Here is a 15,168-nt window from a genome sequence, read left to right on the forward strand (position 1 = left end):
ATTTTAGACCCTCCACCCCTCAGATCCACTATAACAATTGAATCCTCCTGTCCCTGCAAAATGCACATTTGCAAATGGCATTGAAGTATCATACAAAATTTCAAGTCTACCGGATAAGCCGTATAGAGAAGCATTCACAAGCTATTTCAACATCCTTCACCCCTCTTAGATCCACTATAACTTTTAGGAAAATAATTGGATCCTCCTGTCCCGACAATATGCACATCTAAAAGTGGCAATGAAGCATTGTACAAAGTTTCAAATCTATCCAATAAGCCATATAGGAGAAGTGTTCACAAGCTATTTTACATCCTCCACCCCTCTTAGATCCACTATAACTTTTAGGAAAATAATTGGATCCTCCTGTCTCAACAACATGCACATTTACAAATGGCAGTGAAGCATTGTACAAAGTTTCAAATCTATCTGATAAGCCATATAGGAGGAAATGTGTTCACAAGCTATTTACATCCTCCACCCCTCTTAGATCCACTATATCTTTTAGGAAACTAATTGGATCCTCCTGTCCCGACAATATGCACATTTAAAAATGGCAATGAAGCATTGTACAAAGTTTCAAGTCTATCCGAAAAGCCATATAGGAGGACAAGCATTCACAAGATTTTGTGACAGACAGACGGACGACAGAAAGTACAAAAACAATGTCTCCCCCTGAAATAGGGGAGACATAATTCACACAGTAGCCAAATCATCTTTTGGAAGATGATTGATGGTGTCCTGTACATGTGGAATAAGTTTTTGGAAGTTTCATTTTCATCCTGGGGGGGGGGGGGGGGGGGGGAATGGAGGGTCGAAAATTATGTTTTTTCAACAACAAAAACCCCAGTTCCCAGAACTCTTACATTTATGCAGGAGCCAAACCATCTGTTGGAAGATATGGTGGTGTCAAAAACGGTAACTCATATCTTTTCTTAATTTATTTTTAAAAAACGGAATACATATTTGTAAATGAATTTTAAAAAAGCAGGCCTGTTACAGTGAGCTAATGAGGTGGTGTTTCCACTGAGATATTAGATGATGTTACTGTAAGCTGATAACACAGAGCTTACTGTGAGCTAATGTGGTGGTATTCTAGATTTAAGATGTTAAAATGCTGAGATATTACATTTAAGGTAGCTGTAGCTCATTACACTAAACTTTTATCTAATGGCTCATTAAAACAGCTCTTATGAAGTATGATTTCACTATCAAAATAGTGATACAAGCTCTCAATTATTTTATATGAATTTTTCTTGATTGTTGTGGATCGTTGCAAACAATAGCCCTAATTAGAATGCCTGTCAGATATTACCCTCCATAACCATAATACCTGACAGATATTACGCTCCATAGGGCCTTGTTTGGCAGTCACATACCTCATCTTCATGCGCATGCTTAACTTCCTGTTTGGCTGAGGCTACGGTACACATGGCGATGCCCGCTGTTACTAGGACAACAGACAGATATTTGGCTTTAGAGTATCTACAAAAACACACTTGTATCATTGTGTAACAGTTTCTACTTTGTACAGTAGAATCAAATCCTGCAGAAAGTCTTCATTTGTTTTGTACAGCACACTCTGTCTTCGGTATTTATTTTACATTCACAAAAACTAACTTTCATATTTGTATTACTTTTTCTTTTGAATATACATATATACAAAAAGTCAGGACTTTTCTTTGCAGGGCAAAAAGTACAAATATTTCCAATACTCTCTCTCTCTCTCTCTCTCTCTCTCTCTCTCTCTCTCTCTCGTACAGGTAGGTGAGTTCCCTATGTAGTACCTACTTTCTCTTCAGCATGAGTACACCTAGCACCAGACTTGGAATCATGGAACCCTAAAATAATGATATCACTGTAAAGACACCTAAAATAATGACATCACTGTAAATACACCTAAAATAATTATATCGCTGTAAATACACTCAAAAAACAGTGACATCACTGTAAATACACCTAAAATAATGACATCACTGTAAATACACCTAAAATAATGATATCACTGTAAATACACTCAAAACAGTGACATCACTGTAAATACACCTACAATAATGACATCACTGTAAATACACCTAAATTAATGATATCACTGTAAATACACTCAAAAAACAGTGACATCACTGTAAATACACCTAAAATAATGACATCACTGTAAATACACCTAAAATAATGACATCACTGTAAATACACCTAAAATAATGACATCACTGTAAATACACCTACAATAATGATAATATGTTTTACGGCGTGACCGTGTTTGAGGACGAAGCAAACAAATTTTGGCATTGGTATCTATATCCAAAACAGAACAAAAACAACCCGAAGTTAGCACGAGGACGGAGCTGTATCAAAACATCCTAATTTTGGATATTTGATCCGCCTATATATTGAACGCTGGAAATATAACGCAATCGATGTAAACAGTACATTGTGAAGTCATATTCAGCGTCGTTATTTAGCAAATTTACAAACAGCGTTTGAACCACAACAACAGATATGGCGTTAATGGTGGAGTGATTATATATGATTAAGAAAATAAGATTTACATGCTTTTACGAATTTTATGTAACATCTCAGAACGACGTGAACTAGGGTAGACGAGATTCAAAATGTAGAAATACATGTCCACGCGATAGTATTCGAATCGACGCCATTAGTACCAAAAGTTTCAAGTTCCATAGGTATGGTTTAGTTTTTCATTGTTTTCCTATATTTTCCTTTTAAACATGTATATACGTGTTACCTATAGGGAGAGCTCCGCTCTCACGGCCCTTCGGGCCGTGAGAGGGCTTCGCCCTCTAATATGTTTTACGGCGTGACCGTGTTTGAGGGCGAAGCAAACAAATTTTGGCATTGGTATCTATATCCAAAACAGAACAAAGACAACCCGAAGTTAGCACGAGGACGGAACTGTATCAAAGCATCCTAATTTTGGATATTTGATCCGCCTACATATTGAACGCGGGAAATATAACGCAATTGATGTAAACAGTACATTGTGACGTCATATTCAGCGTCGTTATTTAGGAAATTTACAAACATAGCGTTTGAACCACAACAACAAACATGGCGTTAATCGTGGAGTGATTATACATGATTAAGAAAAGAAGATTTACATGCTTTTACGAATTTTATGTAACATCTCAGAACGACGTTAACTAGGGTAGACGAGATTCAAAATGGAGAAATACATGTCCACGCGATAATATTCGAATCGACGCCATTAGTACCAAACTTTTCAAGTTCCATAGGTATGGTTTAATTTTTCATTATTTCCCTATATTTTCCTTTTAAACATGTATATACGTACACGTGTTACCTATAGGGAGAGCTCCGCTCTCACGGCCCGAAGGGCCGTGAGAGGGCTTCGCCCTGTATCACTGTAAATACACCTAAATTAATGATATCACTGTAAATACACTCAAAAAACAGTGACATCACTGTAAATACACCTAAACTAATGATATCACTGTAAATACACCTAAAATAATGACATCACTGTAAATACACTCAAAACAGTGACATCACTGTAAATTATACACCTAAATTAATGACACCATTGACACTTGTTACTTACTGCTCTAAATATCATCTGGAGAGGGATCGACACACGGAACATATACGATGCATTGTTGGCCACTTGTACTAAGAAGAAATATGCCACCATTCCAAGGTATTTCCTGTAAAACATAATATTGGTTTTTTTAGATTTAAACAAAGGAGGTATTTTGTATCTCAAGACTCCCAGGGGTTTAATTTTCAGGGTTAGACAGACAGATGATAGGGCCAAAATAAAATCATAGTTTGTTTGGAATTGCCGCCCGCCTCATTAGAATTATTCCCGCTGGAAAAATTTTATTGACAAAATCATTTGTATTGTTATTTCGTTCCATCAGTAAACAAAGTTTATAATTTTGTTCAATCGACGAATTACTAATTCTTTAAACATCGGGTTTGACATCCACATTAATTTAATCAGTCAGATCAGTAAAACTTTTTTTTCTTGCTATTTGTAATAAAACATTTGGAAGATCGTTGTTGACAAGTAGTCGCCACCAAAATGTCAGCGCAGTGTGTAAAGCATCCCGTTAATGAGCCAAATATCCCTGTGTGTTTCTATACACATGTGAGGTGAAAATTGGCAATAAATTTTACAGTTTTAGTCTTAAAAATACTTGCCCAATGGAAAGAGATCCTCGCAGAGATCGTGAGCGAATTAACTCCCGACATGTCAAGTGGCATGGCCAATATCGGCCAAAGTTACATGAATCTGATGTGTTTGAAGTTGAATTACACAGTGAACATGGTGTTTGCATACTATGCTGATGCAGCAGTGAACTAAGGGCATAAGAAAAGATTTATGCTTTTAATGTGCATCAGCGGATGCTGGTTTGAAAGGACCAAAATTTATACAGAAATTCTCTGGGGTTCTCCCAGTCCATGATGATCGTCTTGTCAAAGGGCTAAAGATTTTCAAAGAGAAATCCTCTGAAATAGACTGATGAAATTATTGATTGGAATTGTCACCTTTGTCAGAGTTTTGAGTATTTTGAACAGTCATTTTTTCCACCTTTTTTCGACTTGATTGTTTCTGAACTAAAAGAAAAAAATATCTGTCAGAAAAATAGATCTGTTCACTGTTTTTTATTGTGAGTTTTCTTACTAATTTTAAATTAAACTCCATTGAAAAAAAATAAATTCCCTCCCTCCCTCCTGGGTCTGAAACCCCCTAGGCGGCAATTGCAAACAAACATTTTTTAAGGATGGTCTAGTGTCTGTTTAAATTGAAGTATAGTCTAGAACAAACATCCCATTTTCTATCTTTAACTCATCTGAGCCAAGGACTGAGTTTGCCAAATCTGAATAAGTCTTACCCAGCATCCGTTTGTCTCATGGTGTAAACTTTTCCCATTTTCAATCTCTACTGAATTTGTTAAGAGGTATCCTTTGATAATAGGAATTCAAGTTACTTGAAGGACAATACCTCCTCATTCCATGAGGGTGGGGGGGGGGGGGGGGGACAAGAAATACTAAAAACAGGGAGTGGTGTTTAAAACTTCTTATCACAAACTAATGAATCAGAAAAGCTAAAACTTGCATACTAAGAAGAACCAGGACAGAGATATCTGAGAGGATTCATCACACATGTATTTGTAAAACCACCTGAGGAAGTCTTCTCGGAAAATTCATTCTGGTTTCTTGAGGAAAGGGTCAATTAAAATAACTTGATGAGAAGACTGGGGTATACTAACTTGATGAGACTGGGGATGTACTAACCTGATGAGAAGATTTGGTGTTGGTGGTGTTGGTGGTGGTGGTGGTGGTGGGGGGGGGGGGGGGGGACTAACCTGAAGGGAATCTTTGGAGTCACTGTGAAGAATCGAGATGTAGTTATGAGGCCCTCACAGGAAATGAACAGAAACTGGGAAAAAGTTATCAGGTTCCCTGAAGAGGGGAAGGCACTGAAAATAAAATCAAAGTACCGAAAGTATAGTAAATCAGGCTTAAATTGTAATGCAAGTAAAGCAAGCATAGGCAAACACTCATAATAAATCAACAAAATTAATACTTTTAGTCCATATTAATTCTGCATATCCTTTGTCTTATGTAACAATTAAATTCTATGTGGAAAAGAGTTACCTGAAACTTTACATTTGTGAAATTTATGTCACATTAAGGAGGTGTATTCATAAACTAATTAAATACTAAAGGACTAATTTCCCTATAAAATGGTGACCACCTGCAAATTTCCTTGTAATGTTTATAGCCTTAATACATATATAGAATAATATATCTTTCAAAACAAAATTCTGTACATTTTGGTTGCACCAAAATATTTGGAATTTGGTTTTGTATATATAATAAATAACATTCATTACACAGACATTTTCTAATTCTAAAATATACAAACCCATATAAGTGAACAGATTTTCAGGTATCAAAAAGACTTTAGAAGTTAACCTTGAAATGGCCTATAAGGGAATGCTAGGTCAGTAGACCAAAAAATAATGCCCCCCCCCCCCCCCCCCCCCCCCCCCCCCCCGAGTTGCAGTAGTGGGTTGAATTCAGAACTGTGAAGTAAATTAAATGGGACGGAGTAAAACAACCTGAATCAATGTTCAATTTCATTTCATGGAATGTTAATGAAGCAATCTATTTATAACTATGATGACATCAAATACAACTGCAATGATTTACATGACATTGAATACTACTGTAACAGGATTTACAATTAATAGTCGCCCAAAGCAACCAAAAACTGATGTGTCAGATGACTGGAGGAATTTAATCAATATACAGTAAGGCGATGAGAATTCAATTATAAGCAGAATAGAGTAAATGACGAACAGGTCATTCATACTTAAGGAGGAATACTACATCAGACAAATCTGATATGGATGAAAAGTGAAGGCTGCATATAACAACAATTTGGAAATTTTAAACTTTCAAATTCACTTCATTAAGTAAAAAAACAAATGAAGTTTTCTTAGCAAGTAATCTGAAAAAAAAAAAAAAATTTAAACTGCAATCTACTATTCAGCAGTTGGCATGCTAACCTACTGAGCTTCTCAGGAAGGTAATTAAATCTCAAAGGAATAGACAAACATTGCTGATATAAATTTGATTTTCATTCGTGTTTTAAAAGGGAGTCAGCCATTATCATGATTATGACGATGTAGTATATCTCCTTAATATACACAGTACACGACCAGAATTCACTAGGCAGTATAGAGTAAATAATGAACTGTTCATTCATACCTACAAAATGTGAGTTTACCCCAAATGTTTTAAGATGACTAAGAATCTTAACGAAGCAAACCAGTTTCCAGAATTTACAATGTGAATTTCAGTGCATTTTCTTGTAGATAAGTCATTATAGCATATTTTATTTAGTTGTATTAGATAACGCGACCATACACTCCTTCATAAAGTAGACTAAAACATACATTGTATTTTTGAAAATCATTTGTGTCATTAATTTTGAATAAATATTGACACATACACAATTATCATTAATCATGTCAACAATTTTTTTTTTCAAATAAAAATATATACATAATTATGATTAATCAGTTGAAATATATAATTCAAAACTTTGACAAGCAAGTAAAAGCTAGTACAGTGTACATAGGGCTATGAAATTTTGGACCTTAACTATAAACTCTGCTACATTAACTTGCATTACTCTAAGGAGGAATAACACATCAGAGAAATTTGATATGGATGATTAATTGATTGAATATTGTTTAACGTCCCTCTCGAGAATATTTCACTCATATGGAGACGTCACCATTGCCGGTGACGGGCTGCAAAATTTCGGCCTATGCTCAGTGCTTATGGCCTTTGAGTAGGGAGGGATCTTTATCATGCCACAACTGCTGTGACACGGGACCTCGGTTTTTGCAGTCTCATCCGAAGGACTGCCCCATTTAGTCGCCTCTTACGGCAAACAAGGGGGTACTGAGGACCTATTCTAACCTGGATCCCCACAGGACTGATATGGCTGAAACGTGGAGGATATGTGCAATAATCAATATTTTGAAAAATAAACTTTCAAATTTACTTTATTTAGTCAAAAAATGCAGTTTTAGTCAAAAGTAATCTGAGTTTTTTTTTTTAAATGCTGAAGGACTTGAACCCGTGATGTACAGATCAGTAGTCGATTACGTTAATCTATTGAGCTACCCAGTTAGGCAATGAATTGGACAGAAACATCCAAATATTGCTGATATTTGTTTCTTCAGTCATGGGTTAAAATAGAGTTGGGATGATCCATCGGTGCACCGATGCATCGTAATATTCATCTTGGTGATATGTGGATCAATACACGTGTCTATTAAAATAAATTATGATATCCGTTATTATAATAGCATTTTCCAAAAATATTCGAACGTTAGTCCGTCTAACAGAAAATGAAAGCAGAACAACAAAAAAAGATGGCAGACTACATGACGTTAATAAAACCGACTAGAAGCAAGTCGGGTATGTGAGAGGTTCGTCTTGACAGTTTACGAAAGGAAAACGTTGCAAGAAACATCGATAAGTTATTTGCAAGATGTTTGGAGCATTGTGATATTTATTTTATTCTACACAAGTAGCTAAATGATCCGAGTGATACATATTTTCTTTTCTTTGAAGTGAATAAATTTTAAATCCTTTTTTTTTTTACTTTTTATTGATATGCAAAGTATCATATGTATCGTATTGTGTGTCAAGTATCAAGATATATATTGGATTGGCTAGAAAGGGTATTGTTCCACACCTATTTTAAAAGAAAGTCAGCCATTATGACGATGTAGTATACCTCCTTAAAATATTTAGTCTACTGTAATTTTGAATCACTCTTGCCTTTGCTTGAAGCTGATTGTTGATAATACAGAAAGCTCAGCAACAAGTAATGGCTGTGCATACAAACTTACTACGTTCTGTAGCTTCCCCATCATCCTCTGTATAAAACAACATACCTGGCATTAAAATTCACACAATTCAAATGTGTCTCATGCTAATATATGTGACAAATGATCCTTTCTGAGATAGAGTACCACCCTTCCAAAGTACCATCCTCCACGACAATCAACTTTCATGAGAATCATTTTCCTGGTTTCAAATTTTCAAGGGTCACTTAATCATCACAGATCAGTAGTTAGCACATATATGTCTACTGATCTGAAGATATCAAACACATCTAAAATCCAATCCAAACAATTTGACTGATAGGTGTAAAATGTTTTGACTGATTATTATTCATCCCAGAACAACTTTATAGGAATGTATAACACAAAAGTGGACACTTCGTAAAATGTCAACATATTTGAAAACAAATTTTGTAGATTTCTGAAGGAGGAACTGCTCTACAGAGCTTTAAACTCTTTTGATAGTCCCAATTTAGATCCCCCCCCCCCCCCCCCAAGGACCAATCAGCAGTGGGCCGAAACCACCCAAATCTGTGGGACCACATGTCAACAGAGTTGAAGCCTCTGAGTTGAATGGGCAACCATAATTTGCTGAGTAACTGAGTAGTTGATTTATATTTTTATAATCTTCTTTAACTTCTTTAATCAGGAGCAAGCCCCTGTGGTCTAACCTTCAACCACAGGAATTAGTCATATTACACTATTTATAGAGCAACACTTTTCCCGAGCTTCATTTAACCTTAGTGATTTCAGATAAACTCTAACTTTTGAGCATTACATGCCCCAGGCCAGGGAGTTATAAAACTTTTTGAGCACATTTTCATACTCAAAATCTGTGCTCTAAATCGTACTTATACTCAAAAGTGAAGTTTATAAACTTTTTAAAAATCATTCTTATACTCCAATGGAATCAAGCTCAAGATTTTTTGAGTATGTTTCGAAGCTTTCTCAGAGTTGTACTCAAAATAAACATGGCTGAGTTTGAGTATAAGTACAGTAAAATTTTATAACCTCCAGGCCTAGCCTAACTATACCACAGGCCTCTGAATTTCTATCAATAAGCTGTTAAATGCGTAGTACGGGTGCTTCTATACTCTCTATTGAATTTGGGGGTGGATTTGAGGATTTCCGGTCAAGCTCTGGGTCTTTTGGAGTCGCACGTGTTGCCAACTCTTACCCACAGACGGTCAGGGCAAGCGAACCCGTTTCTTTGAGTGCAGCACTGTCGTTACTATATATGTCCAGTCTATATAAGATGCCCCATTTATCAATCAATATATGTGTCTATAAGTGTTTTTCTGGTGTTCAGTTTATATAGAAAATCACTTTACCATGTAAAAATACTGTATTTACATGTACATATAGAGAGGGTATACATATCACCCCTACAAGTTACTACACATTAAACAGTTTATTGATAGTACGACAGTCAGACGGGTTCAATCGCGGGTGGTCTGATAACTCAGTTGGTAGAGCACCTGACTAGAGACTCATGAGTCAAGGGGGCCTAGGTTCAAATCCCACTCTGGTCCATTGCATTTTCTCCCCTCCTGTTACAATAGAAATTCAGGGGGCTGTCACTATATCAACCCCTTCTATCAGTTTGTGGGTGAGGGGTCTTTCTTTTCGAATATCGAATTCAGTTCGGATAAACGAACTGCTCTGTGCAGTGGGTCCATCGGCAAATGACTGTCTACCGGTTAGTAGGCCTAATCAAAAGAAAGGTTGACCACACGGCTAACCTCTTCTGTCAGCGACTAACCTTATTAAATACTCGAGGAAAATCATGTTACTACAGCATCCTATGAAGACGAACGTTGTGGCTATCGCGGGATGCATTTCGCACACACAGACTGACAATCAGACGCCGGTAAATATTAACTAGCTGCTAAGTCATCACAACACGCTTCCGGTGGAGTTTTGGTATTTGGTAAAACTGGGTAGTGGGAGGCTTGTGCCGAGCCGAGTTTATTTCTCTCTTGATAGATATTCGATCGTGATATTTTCAGAACTTATTTTTTAAACAAAACAAGCAAAAACACAGAAAAATGGGAAAAATTCAATTAAACAGAAAAAAAAATATTATGAATTGACCCAGCGTAGAACCGTATCTACGTTGTTAGGTCTTGGTGGAGTCAAGTCAACTCGTACCCTGACCGACTCGTACCCAGGTCAACTCGTACCTAATAGGTTAACTCGTACCCAAAAGGTAAGAGTCCCAAGAATCTGGTTACGAGTTGACTCCTCCTCTTCAATTGATGACAACTCGTACCTAAGCGATATGTCACTTATATGCGCATACATATATTGCATTATGGGCAGATTCTTGGGTACGAGATGACTTTTGCCTTTTGGGTACGAGTTGACCTATGAGGTACGAGTTGACCTGGGTACGAGTCGGTCAGGGTACGAGTTGACTAGAAATCGTCTTGGTGCATGAGTGAGAGTTCTGTAAACGTTTTCTCAGATCAACAACATCAAAACCTATGACTTTTCAGCACTTTACACGACCATTCCTCACGATGAATTAAAGACTAGATTTTTGCCATCATAGACAGTTGCTTCTTCAACAAAAATGAAAAAACGGAAATATTATAGGATTAAACATTCTTTTTGAAGAATTTATCGATGTGTAAACTCCGGACATTTTACTCACAAACTGAATAAAAGTGCGAAGCACTTTTATGTTTAAGTTTGTGAGTAAAATGTCCGGAGTTTACACATCGATAAATTCTTCAAAAAGAATGTTTGATTCTTATAATTCCAATTCATTCACTTTATTGACAATTGCAACAATTTGAATAGTTTCCCCGCTCTATGTTATTTGTTTTCAGGCGTATTTGAATACATCGTGATTTCGGATTTATTGATGTGTAAACTCTTGTTCAACTTTATTTTTGTCCAATCAAAACAATTGTAATAAATAACATTGGAATTATTTCTATCTAGTGATCAGTCATCCAAAAAATTACTTTGTTAAACACCACTCTGATTCCACGCACACAGGTATTCTGAATTTGAAATAAAAAATATGCTAGAGTTCCTCATTGACAATATCTTCGTGGTCTTTGGTGATCCTTTGTTAGCTGACATGTTTTTATATTCATATGAAGTAGAATTTATTCAGAAACTTCTACGTTATAAGAAAAAATCTCTTGTTGTGGCCTTCAATTCGACATGTAGTTATACTGACGACGTTTCATCTATTAACAATGATAATTTTCATTAATATGTCGATTCGATATATCCCTGTGAACTCGAAATAAAAGAGACCACAAAGTCGTCCACTTCTGCTCCATACTTAGATATTTTATTGAAAGTAGATATTAACGGCAAACTAACAACTCAATTTTATGACAAACGGGATGATTTCAGCTTTTCCATCGTCAACTTCCAATATTTATGTAGCAATATTCCATTATCACCTGCATATGGTGTGCACGTATCTCTCAACTGATTCGATACACAAGAGTTTGTTCTGTGTATGGTCAGTTTTTAAATTGAGGCAAGCTACTGACAAACAAGTTGATGAAACAGGGGGTTCAACAGTCTCGTTTAAAATCAGCATTTTGCACATCCTATGGTCGTTATATAACGATCTAGTTTGCCAAGGCAACCTATCATTGGGTCAAATGCTGTCTGACGTATTTCATACCGATTGTTAGACCGTTCGTGGTACACTGATTTAACTACGGATAACTCCGTTTACCTGATCAAGATATAGGGCTCACGGCGGGTGTGACCGGTCGACAGGGGATGCTTACTCCTCCTAGGTACCTAGCTGATCCCATCTCTGTTGTGTCCATGGGTCCGTGTTTGCCCAACTATCTACATGTATTTTGTATTAAGTAATATTGCATCATTCAAATTTATCAACACCAATATATCATTTAATTCTAGGATAAGACAAAACAATGATAAGATATTTGGACACAAATTATACTAGTCTATACTTGGATTTTTCAACATCTGAATATAGACCGAGCTCTACCATTATGGATGTTGCCAATCACAGGTTCTTTAAACCACCGCAGGTCATGGATGATATTCCTTCCAAATTATGCCGCCAGTCCCTTAAGCTCACATTACTGGATTCAGAAAATGTTCTATCAAACTATCTTTGCTTTTCACGAAAATATTAACAGCTGTGAAGGAGAAACTTAAACGTACTGTGTCGCTACATACATGTATGCCAGAAGTGCTAGCGCTGTAAATCAAGTATGGATTCTAAAAAGTTCTAAAGAACTTTAAGTAAACTTGAAATCGCAACGTTTTTCTCAAATCAACAACATCAAAACCTAAGACTTTTCAACACTTTCCACGACCATTCGTCACGATAAATCAAAGACTAGACTTGTTGACATCATAGGCAGTTGCTTCGTCAACAAAAATGGATAAAAAGAAATATTCATATTTAATGATCAGTCATCCAAAATGATACTTTAATTGTTAATCATCACACAAGACAGTTTAGGTCTATTCAGACTTATAACTGTTATATATCTATGGCAACTGGTTAATGGAGGAAAGGATATAACGATGTGTATAAATGTGACCTAAATTTGAAGCTCTGCACCGGTCTTGGTGACGTCTCCATATGAGTGAAAAATGCTCGAGAGAGACGTTAAGCAGGATACAACCAATCAATCAATCTTCCGTTAAATTAAGTATGAAATAAAAGAAAAATGATTTATACTGACCTAGGAAATGTTAGAGAACAGGGTACATGCTTGAGTTCTTCCGAACTTTGTCACCAATTCACCGATCAACGAGGAGTGTTCGAGTATATATACGAATTGTGTAACCAATCAAATCGAAGATACCACATATTAGTCTCGTTTAACCAGACACTCGGCTGTCTCCGTAAATCTCCGCTCTTCGGATATTTACGGAAAAGACAGAGCGTCTAGTTGCACGAGACTAACCACAAATAGAACATGTAACCAATAGAAATGAAAGTAACAACTATGATTTAGGAAAATAATCCAAACCCGTTCAAAATAACAGGTACTAAAGTAAAGCAGTAAAAAATCGGATATTTGTTGATTCTATTGCGTATCAAAGGCAAAAACATTAGATATGTAAATATTGTCGATTGATGTTTTCATGGTAAACCTGTGTAATTTTTAAAAACATTTCACCGAAACGCTAAACGGTATTGGGAATTGAAAATTAGACATAAAAGACTCATTGGGATCCCCCAAAAATCTGTTTTGTTTTGTGAAAATAACGAGAAGTAATCAATCATGATTATGAATACAAAATTAAGAGCGGGGGCAAACACAGGCTCCTGGACACACCAGGGGTGGGATCAGGTGCAGGTGCAGGAGGAAAATAGCATTCCCTGTCGACCAGTCACACCCGCCGTGAGCCCTATCTGTCATGATTGGTAAACGGAGTAATCCGTAGTCAAAACCAGTGTTCAAAGAACGACTTAACAATTAGTATGGAACAAGTCAGACAGCATTCGAGCTAATGACAGGTTGTTTTGGTAAATAGGGGATTTTTAGTCGTATATTTTGTGTGTTTTAGAATCTACCTAAGTCACGTGATTTGGTGATTTTTTAAAGGCATGCTTACTTCCGGTTTAGCTAACAATCAGACGATTTTGTTCATTTATATTACACTTACTGACTGTAATGTTTAAATTAAGAGCTAGCGTTATTAGTGTGTGACCGAAGAATGTAATCAACATATTGGAGCCTAACGGATTTATACTGAACTGACCGGAGCTTGTCGCAATAGCGACAAATTAAAAGACAGAATAAACACGGACATGGAAGAACTCGAAAATCCCGTATTACATCGTTATGACGACCATGGAACATGTGAAATACTGACTTAAACGAGACTGTTGAAACCTCTGTAACATCAACCTACTTATAAGTAGCTTGTCACGATTTAAAAACCGATCATACGCAGACCATGCTCTTGCATATTGAATCAAATGAGAGACATTTAAAACATCATATGCGGTTAATAGTTTACTACTTAGATATAGGAGATTGACGATGGAGAGGCTGAAGTCGGGGCGACTTTTCATGTAAAAGTTGAGTTGTTAGTTTGCCGTTAACATAGATCTATGTTCAAAAAAATATCCAAGTATGAAGTACTATGTTATATATTACATGCCTTATGAGATTGATCACTGGTCGTAATATTCACCTTTCAGGTACCATTGTGATAACAAATTCGTGTACTGGCATAATCTCGGCTGAGATTCGGCTTGGCTGAATATTTCAGCCGAGATTAGAACTGAAAAAGAAGCATAACTGTATCATGTGTGTAGCCGTAATATATATTTACTGATAATACTGTACAAACAAGGCTTTTTCGAGTACTAGTTTTACCACATGCTAGTGACCTCCACTATCAACGAGGAAAAAATCCAATTAAAATGATCACGGGTTTTATTATCTAATGAAACTGTATGAATAATGAGGCATGGAATTTGAATGGTAAATAATATTGAAAAAAGCTCTCTTATAGCAGTATACTTTTATTTGGCAATTTGACATAAGCGGCCAACATCTCTGAACACAATGGATGATGGAGGATGACCGAACTTGGCAATGGTAATACTTCTTCCAATTTTTGAGTGTAAATAGTCTTGCAATTAGTTTGTTCAGTAACAGGTTTTGCTTCTGTGTGCTAAGTTTTGTACTTCTTGAGAAACGACTTGTCTGTATAGACGCGAGGGCAAGGGGGACCGCGGAGTTGTCAAGGTTCAAGAATAGTGTACCAGATTTTTTTT

At 36.4% G+C, this 15,168-nt stretch overlaps 2 protein-coding genes across 3 annotated transcripts in view; one reads left to right on the forward strand and one right to left on the reverse strand.

Annotated features, from left to right (window-relative positions):
* The window catches only part of LOC125654122 (UDP-xylose and UDP-N-acetylglucosamine transporter-like), a 28,545-nt gene extending 18,198 nt beyond the window's left edge, over positions 1 to 10,347 (reverse strand). The window contains exons 1-6 of one of the 2 annotated variants that reach the window (XM_048883908.2): positions 10,177 to 10,323; positions 8,350 to 8,447; positions 5,349 to 5,462; positions 3,578 to 3,680; positions 1,789 to 1,838; positions 1,377 to 1,482 (exon numbers count right to left, since the gene is read on the reverse strand). In XM_048883908.2, the coding sequence (XP_048739865.2) occupies positions 1,377 to 1,482; positions 1,789 to 1,838; positions 3,578 to 3,680; positions 5,349 to 5,462; positions 8,350 to 8,444 (468 nt within the window). In that variant the 5' untranslated portion in view covers positions 8,445 to 8,447; positions 10,177 to 10,323. Of the gene's footprint in view, positions 1 to 1,376; positions 1,483 to 1,788; positions 1,839 to 3,577; positions 3,681 to 5,348; positions 5,463 to 8,349; positions 8,448 to 10,176 lie in introns of both variants that reach the window. The other variant, XM_048883909.2, reaches the window with a different exon arrangement.
* Positions 10,348 to 14,818: 4,471 nt separating this feature from the next.
* LOC125655651 (cyclin-dependent kinase 17-like) overlaps positions 14,819 to 15,168 on the forward strand; it is a 64,989-nt gene continuing 64,639 nt past the window's right edge. Inside the window, exon 1 of the mRNA XM_048886026.2 lies at positions 14,819 to 14,989. The gene's annotated coding sequence lies outside the window, so the exon portion shown is untranslated. The remainder of the gene's footprint in view (positions 14,990 to 15,168) is intronic.

Source organism: Ostrea edulis, chromosome 7 (assembly GCF_947568905.1).
Source record: "Ostrea edulis chromosome 7, xbOstEdul1.1, whole genome shotgun sequence".
Lineage (NCBI taxonomy): Eukaryota > Metazoa > Mollusca > Bivalvia > Ostreida > Ostreidae > Ostrea > Ostrea edulis.